General features: G+C 54.9%; 5 protein-coding genes across 5 annotated transcripts; 1 reads left to right on the plus strand and 4 right to left on the minus strand.

Annotated features, from left to right (window-relative positions):
• Nucleotides 1-143: 143 nt before the first annotated feature.
• Nucleotides 144-1,520, minus strand: CHGG_04966 (uncharacterized protein; the record flags this gene model as incomplete). The annotated part of the gene is made up of 1 exon (XM_001224179.1): nucleotides 144-1,520. The coding sequence occupies one exon, from the start codon at nucleotides 1,518-1,520 to the stop codon at nucleotides 144-146; it is 1,377 nt and encodes a 458-aa protein (XP_001224180.1).
• A 1,035-nt stretch (nucleotides 1,521-2,555) lies between these two features.
• On the minus strand, nucleotides 2,556-3,576 carry CHGG_04967 (uncharacterized protein; the record flags this gene model as incomplete). The annotated part of the gene is made up of 5 exons (XM_001224180.1): nucleotides 2,556-2,662; nucleotides 2,720-2,912; nucleotides 2,991-3,378; nucleotides 3,446-3,495; nucleotides 3,562-3,576. 5 exons carry the CDS (start codon nucleotides 3,574-3,576, stop codon nucleotides 2,556-2,558), a joined length of 753 nt encoding a protein of 250 aa, XP_001224181.1.
• Nucleotides 3,577-4,787: 1,211 nt separating this feature from the next.
• On the minus strand, nucleotides 4,788-6,696 carry CHGG_04968 (uncharacterized protein; the record flags this gene model as incomplete). The annotated part of the gene is made up of 5 exons (XM_001224181.1): nucleotides 4,788-5,774; nucleotides 5,824-6,195; nucleotides 6,262-6,434; nucleotides 6,496-6,511; nucleotides 6,574-6,696. 5 exons carry the CDS (start codon nucleotides 6,694-6,696, stop codon nucleotides 4,788-4,790), a joined length of 1,671 nt encoding a protein of 556 aa, XP_001224182.1.
• A 560-nt stretch (nucleotides 6,697-7,256) lies between these two features.
• On the plus strand, nucleotides 7,257-7,952 carry CHGG_04969 (uncharacterized protein; the record flags this gene model as incomplete). Its single annotated transcript, XM_001224182.1, has 4 exons — nucleotides 7,257-7,312; nucleotides 7,439-7,468; nucleotides 7,568-7,584; nucleotides 7,729-7,952. 4 exons carry the CDS (start codon nucleotides 7,257-7,259, stop codon nucleotides 7,950-7,952), a joined length of 327 nt encoding a protein of 108 aa, XP_001224183.1.
• A 781-nt stretch (nucleotides 7,953-8,733) lies between these two features.
• CHGG_04970 (uncharacterized protein) lies at nucleotides 8,734-9,815 on the minus strand (the record flags this gene model as incomplete). Its single annotated transcript, XM_001224183.1, has 2 exons — nucleotides 8,734-9,539; nucleotides 9,608-9,815. 2 exons carry the CDS (start codon nucleotides 9,813-9,815, stop codon nucleotides 8,734-8,736), a joined length of 1,014 nt encoding a protein of 337 aa, XP_001224184.1.
• Between the last annotated feature and the right edge of the window lie 2,097 nt (nucleotides 9,816-11,912).

Here is an 11,912-nt window from a genome sequence, read left to right on the forward strand (position 1 = left end):
ATTGAGGTCTGTGAGAGGTTGCTTGCTAGAGAAACCCCAAAGGTCTTCAAGATGAGTATGTGACTATGTAGCCTATATACAACTAATCTATGACAGCTCTGCATGAGCACACAGAGCCCACAAGACACATGATACATGTAGACTCAGCACGATGCCTTCCCAACATAGATAGCGAGAGCGGTGTTCGAGCCCAGAGTAGCCGTAAACTGACCGCTCCCGTCAACCGTCACGGCGGTGTTGGCCTGCACATTGCAGTACGTGCCCGCCGGGAGCGACGTCTGGAAAGTCCGCGTCAGTGAGCTGCCCTCCTTATTAATGGCGACGAAGCCCTTGTTGCCCCGCCCAAACGCGATCTGGTTGTTGCCGTTGTCCCACCAGTCCGCCACCGCCTGGCCGCGCACGGCGTTGCGGAAGGCGACCATGCCCAGGACCTCGGACCAGGCGTGCTGGCACTTCCACGAGTCCTGCCAGCAGGCGTCGACGACGCCGTTGTTGGGCGGTCCCGCGTCGCTGTCGGAGAATTCGTAGCCAGAGTTGATGTCCGGGGCGCCGTAGGGGTACGCGAGCATGAAGACGGTGGCGAGGGTGTACTTGGCGTTGTCCTTGTAGTTGAGGGTTTGGCCGTTGCGCTCGGTGTCGTGGTTGTCGACGAAGACGGCCGCGACCGAGCTGCTCATGTACCCCCAGCTCTCGCCGTAGTCTTTCAGGTAGGCGAGCTTCTCGTCGTTGAAGACGCGTTTGAGGTCGTAGGCGTAGCGGAACTCCTGGACGTCGCCGTTGCGGGTGTATTCGGTGGGCTGCACGGCTTCCCCGGCGCCGTAAATGACCTCCTGCTTCCAGTACACGCCCGAATTGGTCAACCGGCTTTTGATATCAGTAAGATCTTCAGTTGCGATATGCTTGGCCGCGTCGATGCGGAATCCGTCGACGCCGAGGCTGAGGAGGTCGTTCATATAGCCGGCGATGGTCTTGCGGACGTAGTCCTCATTGGTGTCCAGGTCGGCCAGGCCGACAAGCTCGCAGTGCTGGACGCTCCAGCGGTCACCGTAGTCGGAAATCTGGGAGGTGCAATCGTCGAAGTCAGAGGCAGAGTAGAGGCCCGGGTAGTTGTACTTGGTATACGACGAGCCGCCGGTCCCGGTACCGCCGCCCGCCGACATATGGTTAATGACGGAGTCAACAATCACCTTCACGCCGGCCGAGTGGCAGGTGTTCACCATGCTCTGGAAGGACTCTCGATTGCCGAGGCGTCCGGCAATCTTGTATGACACGGGTTGGTACGACGTCCACCACTGCGAGCCTTGGATGTGCTCGGCGGGCGGGGAGACCTGGACATATCCGTAACCGGCAGGGCCGAGAGTACTAGAGCACTCCCTAGCGACCGAGTCGTAGTTCCACTCGAAAAGGACAGCGGTGACGTCTTTGTCGCCGGGAGGAGAGGCGTTGACGACAGTTGGAGCCAGGACAATGAAAGTGGAAGCTAACAGCGATGCTGCTACCGCGAGGGTCTTGGGTGCCATCACTGGCAGTTTTGGCGTAGAAGGCTGCGCTTGGAAGCGTAATTTGTAAGGAATATACAGAAGAGGTTGGGAACTACATGTACTGATTGGGCAAGTATTGGGGGAGAATTAGACGGAATATATCGATCATATGTATTCGTCAGCGTCTTCTCCTAGCCCCTTTTCCTGTCGCGGCCGAACGTAACCGTCGGTGCGCCATCACAGGTGACAGGTGACAGTCACGGCTCACCATCGCAGTCTCTATCAGAGCCACCATCAGAGTCCGTCTTGTGTTGCGTTCCTCCATCCTCCCCCTCCACTCTGCCTCCTCCACCCCGGGAGCCCACATGCCATCTCGTCGGCTCTTGGGCGTTGCACTAGGATCTGTGGGGAAGTGGGCTGAGAAGAGCCGAGCGTGGGGAAAAAACATTGTTTTGCGGAGACGCGGGGGATCCTCGCACCCTCAATGGCACCCTGGCATCTTCCCTTCCCCCTTCTTTGCCTGCCTTATGCGGTTCTGCCTCCGCTGGGGACTCTGAAATCGGGCCGTTCTCCATCATGTCGCCATTACACAGTAATAAGCCCGACATGCGCCCCTTGGTGCTGTTTCACGCCCGCCGTTGAGTTTTACTATGCTTGAAAAGGGATACCGCTCCGCGTTGAAACCCTGCTTGGAACCCTGTTTCTCAACGGCCACTTGAGTCCGCGTGCGTCTTTTTGGATGGTGCGCCGTGGGTCGAGTTTAGGCCCTGCACATTTTCAAACATGAACACGGCGCGTACTCGTCGTACCTTACCCAGTCTAAAATCATTCATTCCATTGCTACAACTAGTCCTGGGAAAGTGGCTAGAACAGTCACGGGGCTTCTTTTCTCACGCGACTGTGCCCGCGTTGCCAGAGGTACGGCCCCTTTCAGGCAGTGAGGTATCAGATTCCCAGCATACAAGCTGCCACAGCTCCGGCAGAGTCTTGAATCCCACACTCTAAGTGATGCCCATTATGACGCCATCCCGAACCAATTGTCCTCCATGCTTGTCAGGGCTGCAAGTTGACCACTCACCCCGTCCATACCGCCGGGCCGGGGGGTTTGTACTCCATCAACCTCATGTCATCCGCTTTCACGGGTCCACCCAGCACGTCTTGGTTCGGGGGCACGAGAAAACCTAAGGGCCAGATAGTTAGCAAAGTCCCTTGCTATACGGAGCTCGGCGTATCCTTACCTGGATCCTCGTCTTGATATGTGCCAGGGAACGTCACAAAGTCTGTCGGGGTGCCCCCGCCGGGGCCAATGATGTTGACAAAAGCACAGTTGATGTAAAACTGAAGGTATCCAGTTCTGGCCGTGGGCATGAAGTTCTCAATGCGGAGTAGGTATTTACCAGGTGGCGTAGTTTTCGGGATTGTGAAGTTGAACTGGATATCAGAAACAGCCCTGCCGTCAGCATCCGCTACCATTCACCAGCCAGCGGAAGGTGGAGACGGGAAACGTACGTCGGATACGCTGTGCGGCCACAGCACCCATTCCTGGTTATTCAAGGGGCCTGCGTAGGCAATCTTGAACCAGTCACCGTCACCCTTATAGCTCTGGAGGTCGTCGTTCGGGGCGCGCGAGAGGTAAATTTGCGCGGGACCCGGATGCCAGAAGCTCGGGAACTGTGAGTACTCGGCGTTTCTGTTGCCATTGCCGTCGGCCGAGACCCGGAAGCCAACTTCGGAACCCGCCAGCACGTCAGCCGTCTCGGTCCGAGGCGCGGAAGCGAATGCTGCCCGGCCGCAAGTTACGTTTGGGTTTGCAGCGCCGATGATGGGATCGAGTTTATATCCTTGATAACCGGGGGGGTAATAACTGGGGTCAAGTGAGGTCGAGGGGCCCACATCGCTATGAGGTATTGCCGTATTAGCACCATCAGAACTGGAGGATGCCTGGGTTGGGCGTCGGGACTCACAGGACGTATTTCCACTCGGCCGTCTCGGTTCCGTTCACGAGAAGAATTCCCTGTACATCTATGGAGTTCACCAGCTATTAGATAGCTCTGTCGACTTTTGGCAAAAGCATACTCACTGTGTCCCAAGACATCTGAAGCAAACAATACGCCTAGGAGTGCGACCCAAGACGTTCGCATTTTCACTATCGTTGACGATCGGTTTACCGCTATTTAGTTGGGGCGAGGGCGGGCTGAGTTGAGTTGAGCCTCGACGCAAAGGCTCAAGATGTGGCTTTAAATAGGTAGCTTGAATGACGGAGGTTCCGATCAGCACACTTCCTAATACATATCCGTTCCGAGCGGATTTAACCGGTTCTGAAGGGGCATCATGACTCGAAGGTTTTACTGCCACGACGTGTGATGCATACCAGCCGTGTGCACAAGTTCCTTGAGTAATTAAACGTCGGTATGGACTGCGGGGAAATCGAGATATTAAGCCACCATCTTGCTAAAGGGAGCGGCCATTCTGTCAAGTAGGGTGGTAGCGTCGTATTGGTAGTATACACGCTGGCGTGATTGGTAAGATAGCTGAGGTTATTAACCTCGGCCTCATTGAAGGATTAGACAAAGTACAGCGTTCATTTACTTTGAGTAGGCGGCTAGGCTCTGTTGATCATAAACCTTAGGACTGAGTCGAAATTTGTGAAGCTTCCCCCCCCTAGGCCCCTACCAACTTCCGGTTGCAACACCTGCTGATACTAGGCCATTGACCTGGATCCAATCATCCAAGGAGGTTCCGAAAGGGCCAGCTCTCGTTCATATTGCATCTTTAGAACTTGGCACAGGGAGGTTGGCTTACCTTCCATAGGTAATGTAGGTAATTGGTAGTTGGCTTATGGGCAGGGTTAAGGAGAAGGGCATGACACTAGGTAGCAATATGTGATCGCGTAGGTAGGTAGTTAGAAACCTAGGTGGGCAAGTATGGGCCTTTGGATGGACTAGTTTCCCGCACCAACGACTGTATATTATGGCCGTCTTCTCCAGTATTTGACCCCTCACGCCGATACTCAAGAACGAGCTCTACCCCTTTCCACCCGCTAACTGGTAATATCCAAATTTATGGCACCGACAGGGGCCCTGAAAGATATATTTACTTGCTGAGAGGCAGCAGTCTATCACTAATACACAGGCACAAATCGCTTCGCATTCCCGGGCCTGTTGTCAATGATAGTAACGCCGTTATTCGTACTGGCGTTGTTGCTACCAGGGTCCGCGAAAACGAAACGATTCCCTTGGCAGCATTGCTGGCACCCCGGAGGGTCGAACGGAGTCCCGCACGTACGACAGAAGGACCCCCGTCGATCTAGGGCCAAGGCGGGAGGGCGACTGTCCGAGAAGTCTGGCCACCCTCTCCATTTGGCAACGTTACGACAGCGGGGGGGAGGTTCACACTGGGGAAAATGGTGATGGGGATGGCCCCCGTCGATACGTTGACATTGGAGAAAGGGATGCCGTCGGTCACGATAGAGGGCACCGAGATAGTGAGAGTAGTGGTGGTCGTGACAAAAACGGTGGTTTGCACACCGCCGATAGTGATCGTGTCGAACTCTCCATACTCCAGCGAAGTGGTGTAGCTGCTAGGTTGGATGGTGGTGGACGACCCCAACGAACTCGTCGGAATCACGAGCATGTAGGACTGGCTCGGGCAGCTCACCGTGGGCGCGTCCCACACTTCGGTGTCAACCCACACCATATTGACGTGGTCATCCCCTTCAAGGGGCACCCACACGCTGACCTCGGTGGTGGAGCCACGCTGGTTGTCACTCTGGGGGACGTTGGTGTTGTCGATACCACTGGCTATGTTGATGGTGGCTACCGTAAACCGGTTGTAGATGACAACGCCCTTCGAGCCTTTGACCTCGAGAATGCGGTCCCGGCAGTTGTTGGTGAGGATGCAGTCTTGGTAGTACTCATTGAAGAAGCTGTACAAGCCAGCCGAGTGGATCATGATATCTTCCGAGTCGATGATCTGCAGGCCCCAGGCGTAGTTGCACCAGTCATCCCACACTTCGGCCGCGATCTCGCAGTGGCTGAAGTCAGGGTCGTTGGGAAAACTAGCGGCGGCCTGGAAAGGGGCGGGGGGTCTGGGTTTGGGCTGGTAATAAGGCGATTCAGTTTGGATGTGGCCCATGAAGACGCTCTTAGCTCCGCTGATGAGGTAGTTGTAGAGAATGGCGTGTTCAGAGCCACCACCGTGGAACCACGACGGGCCCTTGGACTCGATCAGCGTCCCGCGGGCTGCAAAGATGGAAATCTGCGTCGAGCTGGAGTCGGGCTGGTTGTAGATGGACTTGTCGTTGTCGTGGTCGTGACGGAAGAACTGGTTCTGGTTGATGTACCACTGCTGGCTGGCCCGAGGCGCCGGGGATGTAGGGGTCCACATCGAATAAGGCGATCCCCTGAAAGTCGTTGCAGCCTTTGATAATGGGCATATCGTTGGGGTCACCAACAAATTGCGTGTAGTAGTACTGAATCACGGGCGTGCAGATCTTGTAGGTACCCCCTGGGAAATACACAATGGCACCTTGCGAGAATGTGTTGCCACACTTCTCGCCGCATCGCGTCCGGGCGTCACCGACCGAGTCCTTGTTCCAACTGGCCGAAGCCGCGTTGAGGGCCTCCGTGGCGTCTGTCTCTCCTGAGTTGTCGGCACCAAAGTCCTCCACAACGTTGCGGAAGAACTGGTAGTTGCCATCGCCAGCATGCGGTTGCTTTGTACCTTGTTAGTCATTGTCATACATAGAATAACCCTAGTCGAATGTGAGCGTAGCACTTACTTTTCCCAAAGGCCGCAGGCTGGAGAGCCAAAAGTCAGACGATTGCCGCTTGCGTGCGGCAGACTTGAAGCTTGTCACCTTGGTCTTGTTGAATCCGTCAAAGCCGCCGCGAAGCACAACACCGCGCTTAAGGTTGGACAAGTAGGTGTCCAGGCTACCAGAGTAGGCCCAAACTGGCCCATTCTGCCTGCCTTTGTCAGGGGCTGTTTTGTAGTAATTATGTTGGTTGTCGACGATGTACCGGCGCCAGCTATTGAAGAGATAGGTCAGCATTTCAGTTGGCTTTTGACACCGTAGTGAGCATCGACATACCCGGGGGTCATAAGCAGCAGGTTTGGTTGTGTTTCGACCGCGAAGGGGACTCGTGTTGGCCGCCAGCACGAGGTTCCCATGCGCGACCAGCAAGGTCAAGAACAGAGCGAGTAGCGCCGCCATGGTGCTCTACCACGTCAGTTCCGACAGCAAGATGTAGATGAGAGGTGAGTTCGTTAATAAGATTGCATGGATCCTAGGACCTCCTCGTGTAACGTGCATTATATTGATACCGGGTTCCAGGGTGGGATTCTCCTGGCAATAAACAATATCACATCACACTCACATGGGTAACAAAGATCCGGACCTAGATATGCATAAAAGCTGACCACCATCCCACTGTCCCCTGAAAGGGAAGGTCCAAGTTTGGTATGGGGTTACAGATCCCGCGGGCATTTTGCCGGTCCCTTTCGGGGATGACTTCACTCAATATCACATTCGGTTCCGCCCGAGGGAGCGCGGCCTGTCTCCCGTGCTCAGCAGGTCATCAACATGTGTAGATCGTGTGTTAGTCTAGGCAGTCGAGCCGATCGCGCTGCTACTGACACGGCTACGGTCTATCCTCTCTCCTTTTCCCTTCCTCTTTGTCTGGTCCTCGTTCCCCGTCTTGTTCCCCGTGTCGTTCCCTCGTTTCTCGTCCCAGAGTCATCGACGCCGGCAGGCTACCTCTGGGCTTTTACAGAATGGCACAACCCTTTTCCCTTCTGGGCCTCATTGCGAGCCTCCTCGCCCTCCTGCCGTGCTCCATCGCCGACGTGCAAATTACTGATCTATTTACCCTTGAGCCCGGCCTTGCTGATGGGGACGGCGGCTGCGGTTCCCGGGAGAAGGCGTTGGACGACTGACTCACCGAGTCTATTTACAGTATTGATGCGGCCCTGGGAGCCATGGACAGGTATAGAACAGACGAACGAGTTCGAAAATCAATATCGACAATATTCGGTATTAGGAACATGGGAGCAAAGGTGGGAGAAAATACACCCACATGGAACAGAATCAAAGACATCAGAGGTACGTGACGGCCGCTGGGCGACGTTTCATCTCTTTTTGCTCGCGCTGACGGCGTTACCAAGACAACATCCAACATGTGAGAAATTTTCTCAACGGCGACCCTCGGTATAAGAATGCCGCCGGCTACAAATTGTTCTGTCACAGCACCTTTTCTGACCGAGCACCAACCGAACTCGCCCGCCTTGGATTATAAAGACGACGAGATTAAGGACCAGAACGACCAGAACGTCCTCGTCAGGGACGTGCCCCTCTATCAGAGTGAACTTGCCAAAGACCCGGAGAACAAACCATGGTGGGCTGGCGACCTCACCAGCATCAACGGTTACTTCTTCTCGGAACACGGCGCCAGTTACTGCACCGGTAAATAAACTCGGCTGCACTATGGACATCCAGCCGCTCGAACAAGGCGACAACGGCCAGGCCCAGGGAGGCAAGGTGCTAACGACAGTCATTCTCTGCCCCGAGAGCTTCAACAGCGAGTCGCGGCCAAACACCTACCGCGAGGCCAACAATCAGATCATTGTGAATAAAAGCCTTGCTGCCGTCGTTCCCAAGAGCGCTACCCTTCTACACGAGGCCTTTCACCTCGTCCATGGAGGTAAACTTTCGGCCACCGACGAGGAATATGGGTAACTCGCAATCGTTCCCTAACTGGACGATACTAGGATGCTGATGCTGACTTGGGGTGGGACTGGGCAGATGACATCGCCACCTGCCTCGAGATGGCGAACGAGAAGTCTGGACGGGCAGAGTTGAACCCCGAGAACTACGTCTTCTTCATCGCTCACATGTATCACATGTTTGGGGTGCGCGACGAACAGCACCCGTGGTCTATCGAGAAGCAGTGGGACTTTGCATTCACTGATAAGAGTCGAGATCGGATTTTTGGGGCCATTGAAATCAAGTAGGAGCGACGAAGAAGGGAATCAGATGTACTCACCGATAGGGGTAGTTACGAGGAGATAAAGCACCATATCTTGACATGTTTGAGCACACTCGCCTAGCCAGTGACTCGGTAGAAATGTCAACACCTACATAGGTAGGCAGCCAGGTATTCAGTAAAACTATAAACTCCTCGTTCAAAACCAACATACCCGAAACGCAACCTGCTCAAACTGCTGCCGACGCCCATGACCGAGCCATAACCGCTCATTGCGACCTCTCACCGCCTTTAAAACCACGAGACTCCAAAAACTCCTCCATCCGCTCCCCCAACTCCCTCTTATACTCCGGATCCTCGGGATCAAACTCCGGCTCGGGCGGAAAAAACCGCGGCACCTCCCTCACATCCCACCGCTCCTGCACCCACGCCGTAGCCGGCGGCACCACCCTCTCCAGCGCCCTCGCCCACGCCTCCCTCGCCTTGGGATCAACCGCCACCACCCTCTCCGTCTCCACCGCCGCCTCATACTCCTCCGGCCCCCCATGATGCGGCGACCACAGAAAGAAATGACAAAAAACCGCCCGCCCCGCACCCTGGCCCCCATCCTGGCTATCCGCCGGCCGCCCAAACCTCTCCCACACCCACCCGTCCTCGCCCACCAGCCAGTACCACACGTGCGTGCCCTTCTGCCAGAAATAGCGCGTGGTGATGAGGCGCTCGGCGCCGGGCGGGCAGAAGGTGTCGAGCGCGCTGAGCTGGTCCTGCCAGAGGGCGTATTTGTCCTTGTCGTCGATGTGGTGGGGCACGAGGAAGGTGGTGAGCGTGACGAGGCCGGAGGCTTCGGGGGTGGCGGCTTCGGTGGCGTGTTGGAGGATCTGGAAGCGGGAGGGGGGTGGTGGTGAGAGGGGGGAGGTGTCGTCGAGGGTGAGGTGGCTGAGTGCGGAGCTGGGGTCTGTGGGTTCGGGGTTGTTGTTGTTGTTGTTGTTGTTGGCGTGCGAGGGGAGGTTATCTAGGAATGCGGTGCAGGCGGGGGAGGATTGGAATTTTAGGAAGTCATCTAGTGTGCGCCATCCTGTATAGGGAGTTAGTAGATGGAACTATGCTGCCCGTTTTGTCTGCAGCTCAAGACTGGACGCTCACGAATAATGTAGGCTGCCTGCTCGGGGTTGTCGACCATTCTTCCCAGTGAGAGTATCCTGCAACCTTCCACATCTGTCAGGGGGCCAGCATGGACGTCATCATGGTCCACGGTCCACGTCGGCCATTCCTGCTCCCGAGGTAGTTGAAACCGCGTCCATGTGATGAATGGTTTATAAGTGCGCCTCGCTGTTTGCTTGGTGCGAGCCATGGTGCGGGGACGTTAAGGGGGTAAATGGGGATGGATTTATGTTTGTCTAGGTAGGCTTGGACAGGTGTAAGAAAGTGGCAGAAAAGAGAGGTCCAATTGCGAGTAAGCAACTGCACTTTATAGCAGGATATCCAGCTTGTCTGGTCACACACAACCAAGAACGGGTTCACGGGCCGCCTATGCCGCCTTCTCCTTGACATATTGGGTCCCAATCCGGCAGCTCCAGTGCTTACACAATGGATCACCCTCTGCCTATCTCAATAGGCATTTTGGGTTACGATATCATTTACTGATTTATTAAGATGGAAGTTGACATGAAGCCAACAAGATTAATGTTTCAAAGAGGGTGTTACGCTGAGCAAAAGGACATCCTTGCCCGGCAAAGGCCAGGGGCACCCTCGATATACTGTGACAGAGGGGTTGCTCCCAGGCGTCAAATTATTTGTAATGTCGAGTAAATGTCCAGCAGCGCTCCCTTCGAACCTTCTAACGTAGAATATTATAGTAGAAATCGTTCCTTCTCAAGTTAGCTAACCTAAGTTGTATTTCTGGGTGTTAATTAACCTGAAAATCTAGTTAATCTGTTCTCTTACTTTCTAAACTCCATTGAAACTTTTGTTCAAGCCCAGCACCATCCTGGCAGAGCCCGAGCCTGCGTTGCATTACATGTAAGTAGCAACCTGATTTTCTACAAGTATTCCATCACCTTTCACAAATCGCTTTACAAGTACAGCGCCTAAACAATTTACCGTATATGTAGCTATCCCATTGTCTACCATCGTTCCCCAAATTCTTCCATCCCTTCCCACCAACTTCCGTCTGCGCCGTTGCTTCCCATCCCGCACCATCACCATGATACCTCCTGCGGGTTCACAACCAGATGTATTGATGAACCGCGGCGACGGAAGAGGATAGCGAACGGGTCTGGTGGTTAACGACGGGGGACACTCCCATTATCTACCCAAGTATCCCCTCCGGGCAAATTGCGCGCTTAAATCATGAGAGATCTGAACCACAGGCTGTTCCAAAGTTGAGACGAGGACTACCTACGATAATTATATTGGGCAAGCCCGCAAGAGGGTGACGAGATCCCGGGCCAACAACCCAGAACGCAGCAAGATATACCGAGCAGGACAAATTGCCGCCGCCATCGCAGCACAGAAATTCTGCTGCCAGGTTTGTGATCTCGCGCTGGGGACGAAGCAGAGGCTCCACGACCATGAGAAGACGGTCATGCACAACCGGAAAGCCAAAGAGCAGCTCAACTCCAGGTCTTTCTTCTGCAAGCCGTGCAATCTCTTGGTTATCACAACAAGAGCAGCCACTCGCCACGAGTTGAGTAAACGCCATGCCAACAATCTCTAGGCCCTCAGGGCCACAGCGCAAACGATATGGCCCTACAGTACCTACTTTTTCTACTGCCAGGCTTCGGCCAGCACTCAGAATATCCCCACTCACACAACCCACACATCGCTGTCACCGATCCCGACCGATATGATCCCACGCCAGCAGCGTACCTAATAATAAAACTCCACGTCCCTCCGCCGAGTCCACTCTTCGAATCCACCCCCTTAATCCACCCTCTTCCCTCTCCCCTCCCCTCTCCCCGCGCCAATATCCCCTCAAACCCCAAACCACAAACCTCAAACCTTAACCCCTCCTCCTACCCACCCCCACCCCCTCCAAATCCCGACCCCCAACCCCGAACCCAACCCTAAACCGCAACCCTCCCCTACCTCCTATGACAAAAGCCACCGCACCTCCCTCCTCTCCCTCACCGTCTCCGTGTATGAGCCATAAGGTTATGTCTTATGTGGACACGCCTGCTCACGTGCAGGTATGAATTACGCCCCGCTCTGGACTCATGTCAGTACTGTTGTAATTCATCAACCATTCTGACGACGGGGAAGCCATGGCAAACGGCTTGATGAACCTGAATGGTGGAAGCATCAACTGCTTGGCGCCTAGCGCCTAGATTTTGCCCATGGTGAAGCCTGAGGCGAAGAAGTTGATCATTTTGGGCCTCGTCTGACTCAGAACTGGGAGAGACTCACTCAGGGATGGGGTGAGACGGGACAAGATCTTCGCAATAAAACC

Source organism: Chaetomium globosum, genomic scaffold, assembly GCF_000143365.1.
Source record: "Chaetomium globosum CBS 148.51 scaffold_4 genomic scaffold, whole genome shotgun sequence".
Taxonomy (NCBI): domain Eukaryota; kingdom Fungi; phylum Ascomycota; class Sordariomycetes; order Sordariales; family Chaetomiaceae; genus Chaetomium; species Chaetomium globosum.